Here is a 10,363-nt window from a genome sequence, read left to right as displayed (position 1 = left end):
CTTTTCTTGAGCTTTAGACCAAAAGATTTTCTAGCAGTTCGAAATTCGAAAATACACTGTTAATTTTTAAGTGTTGTATTTTTACCACCCTCGTTGTAAAAAAAAATTGAAAATACATGATAAAATTGCTAAATCACCAACAAAAACAAATAATGCTTGCAGCATATGTTGTACAGGTAAACCATATCCCACTCAATGGAATGTCACCACAGTATAATTACAATTTAGAATCGGTTTTCAGGAATGGCACCAACTTCTGGGTCAGCATGATATTTCCTGTAATCTTAAGTTTTCCCTTCATAAAAGCCACTTGAGGATTTATCTTTCCGAGGGCAATGTCCACGAAATCAGCATCTCCTACAGTTAGTGTGGTATCAGCTTTAGTCCCACTCTGGGGCGCTCCTTCGTAGACTTTGGCATTCTTGAGGTCAAGTGCTATAGAGAGATGAATGGGCGTTAATCCCGAGTTGTTAAAAGAATTCTTTTTTTTTTCTATTTCCAAAATACTCACTCCATTCCTTCACGACTTTTCCATTTTCCGTGATTTTGTACACAAAGACACCATTCACAGACTTAGCCTTTGCCGGCTCTCCATCCACACGATCTTTAATAGCTCCAAAAACGGCATCACTCTGAAGGCCCATTTTGTTTTCCGTCACAATTGGATTTACAGGCTTTACAGTACTCTTCAGATCAACGTATGCGCCTGCAAAGAAAGATTTCGAGTTACTGGTAAAATAAATCTCTCCCCGCCACGGAATTTCCTACACTCAAACGCAATTTATTATCGAAAATCTTATCAAATTTTACAGCAAATCTTCCTTCAATACACACGAAGGAAACGCCAATAAGAAAAGCAGTCGTCAAATTATGTGTATTCTCGCAAGTCATAAAAAGTCGCGATTGAAGCAAAAGGGAGACAAAAATATGTGTGGTCGTGGTCTTTACGAGAGAATGAGACCAATGTATTTTCTAGCCATATTTCCAAGTTAAATCAAATTTAAATTTATTGCTTTTCCTGTTGGAAATTTCAAGTACAAGTTTAAGGTAAAAAAAAAATCACCTAAATTAATTTAAAAGAACGGAGAAATGTGACTTCTCTTATAGTCCAATTTACACTGAATTACCTTCTTCATTTTCCAAATATTTAATTACCTACAATTTACTGAAATTATTCGAAGCACCTGCAGAATTTTAAGCTAATGAACCAGACAACCACGAGACTTTGACCTCAACAATACAGTTCTAATTAAAAGGATAGACTTTTTCGTTCTTCTTTGCAAAAAGGCCGCATTGGAAGAACGATTGAAGTGAAAAAGATTTCGTGAAATGCTCGAATCTTGCTTTAATTAATTTATTGGGTGGAAAAGTCGAACAATTGTTTTCATTTACTCGCTCTTGAAGCCTTTCTCATTATCTTACAATTTATAGGAGTAACCTGGGCACAATCAAACACGGGATAGCACCAAACACTACGATTTTCTAATCAGATAGGGTGGAGTCTACCACAATTATGGACAATGCAAAAATCTTAAGCTGTTATTACATTAAAAAGATTAAAAAAAAATAAACTAATAATTTTATAACATTTCGAAATCTGTTTTACGTAAGAACTTCAGATTTTTGCACGCTGTCCGTAAGTGTATAACATCCACAAGTGTAAACTCCACCCTATTCAACTTCAGAGGACAAAACTTATAGAAATTTATAGTTATTATAGGGATGCTCTCCATTGAAGAAATGGTCGAGTTTGTCCAAGTAGTTTAAAAATAAAAATTAGTGTTTGGTGCTACCCCGTGTTTGGTAGTTCCCCAGTTTCCCCTATTCAATTTTTCTCAAAATCAACTTATTGTACTTTTATCAATAGGGATCGTCCACTGCTTCACTATATAGAGATGATAGGGAATATCAGGAATAACAATATCGAAATTAGAAACATAAAGCCCCAAATAAACTCAAGACCTTTAGAGCAGAATCATATTGACAATAAAATGCTCGCCGTAGCCTCACCGTATTTCGTTAATTTACGCATTTTTAATTGCAATTCTTACGCAAATTCTCGATTACCGTATTACCTTATCTCATACTCGGTGGCACTAGGTGAAAATAATGTAAGAAAATTGAAGAAGTAAAGCAAAAATTCAATAAATGGTGAGCAAAAAAACTGTAAGAGAAATTAAACGTTCAGTTTTTTTTGCTCATCGTTTATCGCATTTTCATTTTATTTCTTTAATTTTTTTTATAATATTTTCATCTAGTGCCACCGAGTATGAGATAAGGTAATACGGTAATTGAGAATTTGCGTAAGAATTGCAATGAAAATGCGTATAACGAAATACGGTGACCATTTTACTGTCAATGTGATTCTGCTCTTAATCGCTGAATGTAATGCCATAGGCATAGAAACACTTTTGATTTAAGCCGAGAGGCGGCTTAACGTATTTATAATCAAAATAATGACCAAAATTAATTTCAATTTTTTTTAAAAAAACACAGCTTTTGAGCAGGTGTTCTTGAAAGCAAAAAATCCTTGCTTAAAAATGTAAAGATTTGTCAGAAAGCAATGTTTGCGTCCACCGCCGTCTTAGTGTTGGTACCCAACCTCCAGAGCCAAACGGTGGAAATGCTCTTTTTCAGGTTATATAAGTTATCTACATTATTTAAAAAAGACCTCTGACATGGAAAAAGGAAAAAAAGCAAACTAAAATGACCAAAAGATTTGGATAAGACGCCGTTTCTCCTATCTAGGAAGTTAATTTTAGAGAGTAACTCCCTCAAAAAATAAGAAAGTTGTCAAAAATGGGCACAACAAGACACGAAGACCTAAAACGGTCTTCAGACTAAAGGTTTAGTGCAGTTCCCGAAGGTCTCAAAATCCTAAATAGCGAGCAATTTTACTCCTTTTTGAGAGCCTAACTGTTTATTTATCTTTAATAATCCAATCCTAAGATAAATTTTTCCAAAAAATTGTGATTAATAAGAAATTAAAGCAATTAAGCCATATAGCTAAGCCTTACTTTGTTATCACACTTGCACATTAAAATTTTAATATGATTCACATTTATTGTCGCTGGTGAGAGTCCACATGTGTAATTTGTGTGTTTGAATCATTTTATATTCAAAATTTGATCTATTTGTTGATAAAAAGGTAGACTTGGCCCGCAAAATTTGATATAAATTGATTTATAGCATTAATGCGTAAAAGTAATGCGATTTTCTCTTTATTTCTTTAATGTGAAAAATATTTATGCTTTAGGTAAACTTATTTTTGCAGGCCAAGTCCACTTCTTTATCAATAAATAGAAAAACCCCAAATATTAAGTGACTCAAAGACACAAATAACATATTTGGGACGCTCACAAGCGACAATTAATATGAATCACATTAAAATTTTAATGTGCAAGTGTGATAACGCCGTTAGATCTGAAGCCGGTATAACGGATGGACGCTGGAGAAGAAATTCAGCCGGATATTTAGGCTGATGATATTTGAAAACGCGAGGTATGAAATCGAGAGCTCGAGACTGCAGGAATAGTGGCAGGGTTCTCCCCAAAACTCGGACGTAGTAAGGAGATATATGATCAAAAGGATGGAGATTGAAAATATTTAGCGAATGCAATTATTGAATGTAATAGGAGAGACCGGGGTAGAATTAGCCAGCATATGAAATTTTTCATGGCGTATAATTTGTAAAAAAAAAAATTGTATTAGGCTAATAATTATTTCAATGCATAGGAAGAGAAGTATAAACTTCGAATAAGCAGTAGTTTCCTCAATATTCCTTCTAAGACAAACTATAACACCCCACTATCTGATTTTATACGTAGGATACGTAGCTAATTCTAGTCAGGGGTCTCATAGAGGCTGCATCACTGATGCGTTCTAAGGGTTCTAAAGGTATAAAGGGAAAAGTTAACTCTTTCACTTATGTAGGAGATATGGTCGTCCCAATCCAAAAAATCATTGAAAATAATTCCAAGATTACATTTCCATCAGTTTCCATCATTTGATTAGTTAAAATCTGATATTAATTTAGTCAAATCATTATTTTGATTATAATTACCTTAAGCCGTCTCCCGGCTTAAGTCGTGAGTGTGCGTAAGGCATACTCTATGAGAAATTGGGATAAATCTTTGCTATCAAATTTTAAAAGGTAAATTCTATTTAGACCTCTAGCACGTAAAAGTTGGCGGTTACATATCAACCTAAATTATTATATGTCCAGGATCAGAGATGAGAGATTTCTTTACATAAATTGCCTTTAGTTGACCCATTTTGTAGGATTATAGTAGGTGAAATTGTTAAGAGTCTCACTTAATATCGAAATAAAAAAAAAAACCAAAAACACGTAAGATTGTATTAGTTTCCAAATAACAAAAACAAGTTGCTAAAATTCTTATTACAGTAGAAGGCTTGAGGGCTTCGCACATACTGTTTTCAAACACTTCATATTTTTTCCCATATTCTTTTAATGGTTCTGACTAATTTTTTTTCAGGAAATGTGTGATTTAATACTGGCTATTAAAAAATATTGCCACTAGATCAGGTTCATTGAAGGAATATGGTAAAAATATTTAATGTTCGAAGCCTCAAAGCTTTCCCCCACTCAAACGTGCCTTACTACTTGTGTAAGAATTATAAAACTTAACGCTTTTCCTAAAAGAAATTTAAGGACTAAAAATGTTCCATTCAAAAACCCCATTTCGACATCTCTCACAGTTTGGTCACTAGATCAAATAATTTACAGAATTATGAACAAAATATTTTTTTATAAAACTAAATTTTGTTCTATTTTTTTTTTTTCTTTTAATTTCTATGATAAACTATCCTTTCCTTGGGTATAAGACTACTAAAATAGTCAACCTGATGCTCGAATACTATAGGTAAGTCTTTCTCTTCAGAGTTCGAGCAACAAAAGTACAATAAAAAACCGAGTAAAAGAAGTGAAAGCTGAATATGGTCGAAAAGGTGCTCAACAAAAAATGATGTTAATAAAGAAATATTTGGACAATGAAATTTCACAAAAAAAAAAGATACACAATGTGTACGTATAAAATGTAGGATCTCAAAAATTAATTAAGTTTTGACGTATTATCAAGAGAATTTTAAAGGTGCTAAAACAAAGATTTACGGGAAATTTGTGAGATAAAACCACAAGAGCATAGAATGCGTGATCCAAGGGGTAAAGTCTCCAGTTAGATAATAAAATTTATTGGGGTACAATAGGAAAATTTGATAAGATAGTACATGAAGTATGAACTTACCAGTTAACACATCTTGACCGGTTTCAACGACACTCGTCTTGAATTGAATGCGATTCCCGTTTGACCACATATCAACCTTAAGGGTCTGCCCAGGGATCACTGGCTTCACGAATCTCACTTTAATAGCCTTGAAAAGTGTAGAATCATTGCCAGCATAAGCTTTAAGGACAGCACGTAGGGAGAATCCTAGAAATTCATAATAAATTAATTAAAAAACATTTTTTTTCTTGGATAGGCCTATAGGGACGAACCTAATGTGCACAATCCATGTAGAATAGGTGTTTTGTAGCCGGCAATTATAGAGAAATTGGGATCAATGTGCAGAGGATTGGGATCACCGCTGAGCCTGAAGATTGCTGCCTGATCAACAGATGTCTTGAATGTTATTGTTGTTTCTGGGGGAGATGTTGGCGTTGGCAGAGTAGGTACAACTCCAGGTCCAGGTTGTTTCTTCCCACCAAAATTGCCACATCCCACAATAAATGTTGCACTCTGATTCTTAGCCACAAGATTTCCTCGACTATCAAAGGTGTCACCTAAAATTTGTTGTTTTGGTTAATGATTGCAAGTTGAATTTGTATAAAGATAAACTTACAGCTTGTAACTACAACAGCTCCAGAACCTTTATCCATAACATCCAACACTTTTCCTTCTGTGCGCAAATTTCCCTCAAGAGGAAAATCATACACTTCCAGATACTGCTCGCCATGTAAAACCTAGAGATGGAAAAATTAGTGAATCTTAAAATAATTCATTAATAAGCATGCAAATGATTTACATTTGTTAGATCAAATTCTTTATGGGTTATTGCACTTTTTGTAATTGAAGATCCCATGGTAAGCATTAGACCTGGTTGAATAAAGAAGGATGGGAGTGCGGAGAATTCAGCATGACTCTCGTACAAGTACTTCAAATCCGAGGGTTCAGCAACAGATGCACCAACTGAATATAGATTTTATTTAAGTATTTTTGAAAAATAAATATAGATAATTTCTAACTTACTTCCAAGAGCATAAAGGATTAGGTCCTTAAAACCAAAATTGAATTCATTTGTGAAAACACCGTTGGTTGGAGCTTGATCACTACTCCCTCCAGATTGAGGATTGTCCTTGAGATTCTCAAGAACTTCGAGAGTATAAGCACTAGCTGCACCAATTGTTCTCATATTCCGAGCTTCAGACATATCCACTACCTTGCCCCATGCATCCCTAACATTCTCCACTGTTACATCATGGTGAAGAGATGCCCTGAGAACACTTCCTTTTCCAGCCACAATTTCTACTTTTCCTGCCCAACCAGCAGCACTGGCTATAACAGCTCCATTGTCTTGGGTATTCTCATGGCAGAGATACACAACAACAGGGGCAATTAACTTGGGCTCTAAAATGCAAAATTCACTGTGAGATCCATTGTTTCTTGCTTTTAAAACCGATTTATAAGCCTATAACTAACACTAAAATACGTGGAAATTCGGTTTGAAGTTTAGACTTTTAATTAAGCTCTTTTAATTAAGGAAAACAAGGAAAATATGGATACTCTGGTACAAACTTTTTTTTTTACTATTTAGGGTATGTGTGCCAAATTTCGGCATAGTTGCATGCAAGTGCCAAAGTTTCAAGTTGAAAATGTGATATTTTTAACACAAATTGATTTTTTATTACTTCATTATAAGGAGTGTTGCTTGGAACCTTATAGACAAATTATCGTATTTGGTTTCTCTAAAATCATTCTTAATACATTTTAAAATTATTAAAAATGTAGACATAGTCTTGATGGACTATTTCGGCCACCTTGATTCTCATAGTTTCTTGCCCTTCGGGAATTCTTCCAATGTCTTTTTCACATCATCTCGTTTGTCGAAGCGACAGTTTTTATTATTTTTTTGAATTGTACTATCTTTGGACATGCAAAAACTAAAAAATCATGGAAATTCGAGGAACAAAAAAGTGGCTTGAATTGCATGCTGGCCGAAATTTGGTACACTTACCCTATATTCAAGAAAAATCAGATTCTTCCGAATGATTAGAATTTAGGATTTTTAACAGTAGCCTGATGAATTTCTGTACTAAGCTATTTTTCATTAAAAAAATCGGGAAAATCTGATTCTAGATTGATGAACGTTACTGTCCGGAAAGTGTTCAAGGGACAGGCTGAATTAGGCCTCGAAAAAATTAACTAGTTTTCGCGATTTTTTGGAAGAAATGAAAACGAGCAAACTTCTTGAAATTTTTGGTATATTTATTTAAAGTGGTTCAATTTTTTTTTTTTTTTTGAAAAAAGCAAGACGAAATGGACTAATAAGTAGCTCATTTAAGTGCGTCGTTGCAGCAGTCCCTAATTGACGGGACCTTACCCATCTCGTAATTTTTATATTAAAAAAATTATTTAAGATTTTAATTTTCATAAGTTTAATTCATAGTTAAACCTAGAACCGGAAAAGAATCCTGAAACTGGATTTTTTAAATTGTTTTCTTTTTAGAAAAATGCATTTCTCACAAAAAATCTAAATATTTTCAACTAAATGAGAATTTAGTTCTGAAGAAACAACCTTAATTCATTTCAATCAGTTTAATAAGTTTGGTTGCTACCCTTTCTGCCATTCGTCAAAATCGTAGAAATTTAGATCTTCTCCCGGGCATTTTTAAATTTACTCGTAGCTTCCTTACTCTCCCCTTTGTATATCATCGAAAATGCTTTAAATCGACTTATGAATTGTTTTTTTGTGTACTTTTTTTTTAGATAATTTATCTATCGATTTAGGTAAGCAAAAATCGGTTTTTTTGACCTTGTAATTCAGGATCCCTTTTTACCTTAAATCATTTAGTTTCGAAAGCTACTGATTTACAGATCGAATAACTGGACTAGACTAGACTATTTCTAATACAACTGTTTTTTTTTTTTATTTACGAGATCCTAAATGAAAGTTATTCAAGTTGTTAAAAAATTGCGTCTTGCTTTTGCCGCAGCATTTTTGAGAACGCAGAAAGGACATTTCCATTCAAAATTAAGGAAATGGTTTTTGTTGAATTTGATTTAGTATAAGGATGCGCTAATTATAAATCTCGTTAGGCTTTCTAAAATTGCATGATAGAGTTATTTTTGATTTTGCCTTAATTGTATTTACTTTATTTATTGGGGTCAGGGTTTATTTACACATCCGGTATCCGAATTCATTAAATTCTAAGATATTCAATGTTATTGCCTTCTATTTCGAATTCTTGTGTCCATTGCCAGTGGTCTCATAATGTTGTGATATTCTAATTCTTTGTATATGTGTAGCATTTTACAAAAGTTTAGTTAAATTGACAATTCACGTTTTTGACTAATAAAGCTTGCGAAATGACCCTATATAAAGCGGTCTTCAGACTAGAGGTTTATCCCAATTCCGGAAGGTCTCAAAATTCTAAATCGCAACCAATTTTATTGGTTTTTCAGAATCTAACTGGTCATTAATCCATCCTTAATAATTTAATTCTAAATCAAATTTTTCTAAAAAATCTCAATTGATAGGAAATTAAAACAGTTATTCCATATGTCTAAGCCCCTAAGCCTTATACGGGCTTCAGACCTAAGCCTTAGCCATATGACTTAACTGCTCTAATTTCTTATTATTCAAGATTTTTTCGAAAAAATTATATTAGGATTGGATTATTAAAGATAAGTAACCTAATATGTTCTCAAAAAGCAATAAAATTGCACGTTATTTAGGATTTTGAGACCTTCGAAAACTAGGCTAAACCTCGAAGAGCGCTGTAGGTCTGAAACGCGAATAAGGTAAAATGCCCTCACTCGACCGGGTTCCTCGACTCGACCGGTGATTCAATTTTTGAATGTTTGATGGTTAATTTCTATAAAATTGTCACTGAATCGTATGATTTATGGAATAATTGTCTTATTAATGCTAGATCATACGCTAAATATTATAGCAAATATAAATAAATTTAACAAATAATTCTACCGGTCGAGTCGTGCAACCGATCGACTGAGGGTACTTTATCTTATCTCGGGTCAAAAAAGTCTGGAATAAATATCACGGGTAATTCAGGCGATAGAGGGATTGAGAAGTTAGCAAACAAATTTTAGGTATCTTAGGGTATTTTCTAATTTACCGGTTAACCGGCATAATATTAAATGAGTAGACTTAATAAAAGACTTACTGAGTTCCTCAAAGAGCAGATCAGGGAGGATACCCTTGGTCATTCGTGATGCTGCCGTGGGGACAATTACATTGCAGTGGATGTTATATTTGGCCCCTTCAATTGCTAGCGTATTGGCCAGACCAACAAGTCCCAATTTTGCAGTACTGTAATTTGCCTGCCCAAAATTGCCATAGACCCCGGAATTGCTGGATGTCATGATGATCCGTCCAAAGTTCTGTTTCTTGAAGATCGGCCAAGCCGCTTGAGTAGTCTTAAAACTACCCTTAACGTGAACATCGTGAATCAAATTCCAGTCATCCTCTGAGATGCGTGGAAAACTCTTATCTCGCAGAATTCCAGCATTGTTCACCACAATATCAACTCTTCCAAAATTTTCCATTGCCGTCTGGATAATTTTTTCACCATCCGTCACCGAATGGTAATCCGCCACCGCTGTACCCCCCATTGCCTTGATCTCATCCACAACAACATCAGCTGCTTGCTGAGACTTTCCCTCACCGCGAGCATTTCCACCCAGATCATTCACTACCACTTTAGCCCCGCGGCTTCCGAACAAAAGGGCGTATTCTCGGCCTAAACCGGCCCCAGCACCAGTCACTACAGCCACACGACCATCAAAGCGCAATTCCGACATTATTTCACAGAGACAAGTACTTCTTGCGCAATTAGAGAACAATAATATTGCAGAAAATAAAACAAGATGACTGCAAGAGGCTCACTGAAGAAATAATCCAAAACACCGATAAATAGCTACTTTGATCGACTCTCACAATGATACAGCAATTATTTTAATCAGTCGCTGCTTTTAGAACGCGATAAGAACGAGTGGTAAGATAGGGGATTAAAGTATACTCGCGAAAATATTGTAAAAGCAAAACACAATCCAGTTGGAAGTACAGGAGAAAGTGTTTTTAGACGAGTTGTATGTATTCTAGCAGT

At 34.5% G+C, this 10,363-nt stretch overlaps 1 protein-coding gene across 1 annotated transcript; it reads right to left on the bottom strand.

Annotated features, from left to right (window-relative positions):
- Positions 1-59: 59 nt before the first annotated feature.
- LOC129802906 (peroxisomal multifunctional enzyme type 2) lies at positions 60-10,357 on the bottom strand. Its single transcript, XM_055849111.1, has 8 exons — positions 9,422-10,357; positions 6,267-6,644; positions 6,043-6,206; positions 5,860-5,980; positions 5,516-5,800; positions 5,265-5,450; positions 512-706; positions 60-435 (listed from the first exon to the last, which is right to left on the bottom strand). Exons 1-8 carry the CDS (start codon positions 10,056-10,058, stop codon positions 218-220), a joined length of 2,184 nt encoding a protein of 727 aa, XP_055705086.1. The 5' UTR covers positions 10,059-10,357; the 3' UTR covers positions 60-217.
- Between the last annotated feature and the right edge of the window lie 6 nt (positions 10,358-10,363).

Source organism: Phlebotomus papatasi, chromosome 1, assembly GCF_024763615.1.
Source record: "Phlebotomus papatasi isolate M1 chromosome 1, Ppap_2.1, whole genome shotgun sequence".
Taxonomy (NCBI): Eukaryota; Metazoa; Arthropoda; class Insecta; order Diptera; family Psychodidae; genus Phlebotomus; species Phlebotomus papatasi.
This window is presented reverse-complemented; position numbering and strand designations above follow the sequence as displayed.

Bases quoted from the DNA above. Each gene is read 5' to 3' on its own strand.
- LOC129802906 (XM_055849111.1), bottom strand. From the start codon at position 10,058: ATGTCGGAATTGCGCTTTGATGGTCGTGTGGCTGTAGTGACTGGTGCT. The intron at 5,981-6,042 runs GTAAATCATTTG...TTCCATCTCTAG, and splicing joins AAGAATTTGATCTAACAAAT to GTTTTACATGGCGAGCAGTA. The intron at 436-511 runs GTGAGTATTTTG...ATCTCTCTATAG, and splicing joins AAAAGTCGTGAAGGAATGGA to CACTTGACCTCAAGAATGCC.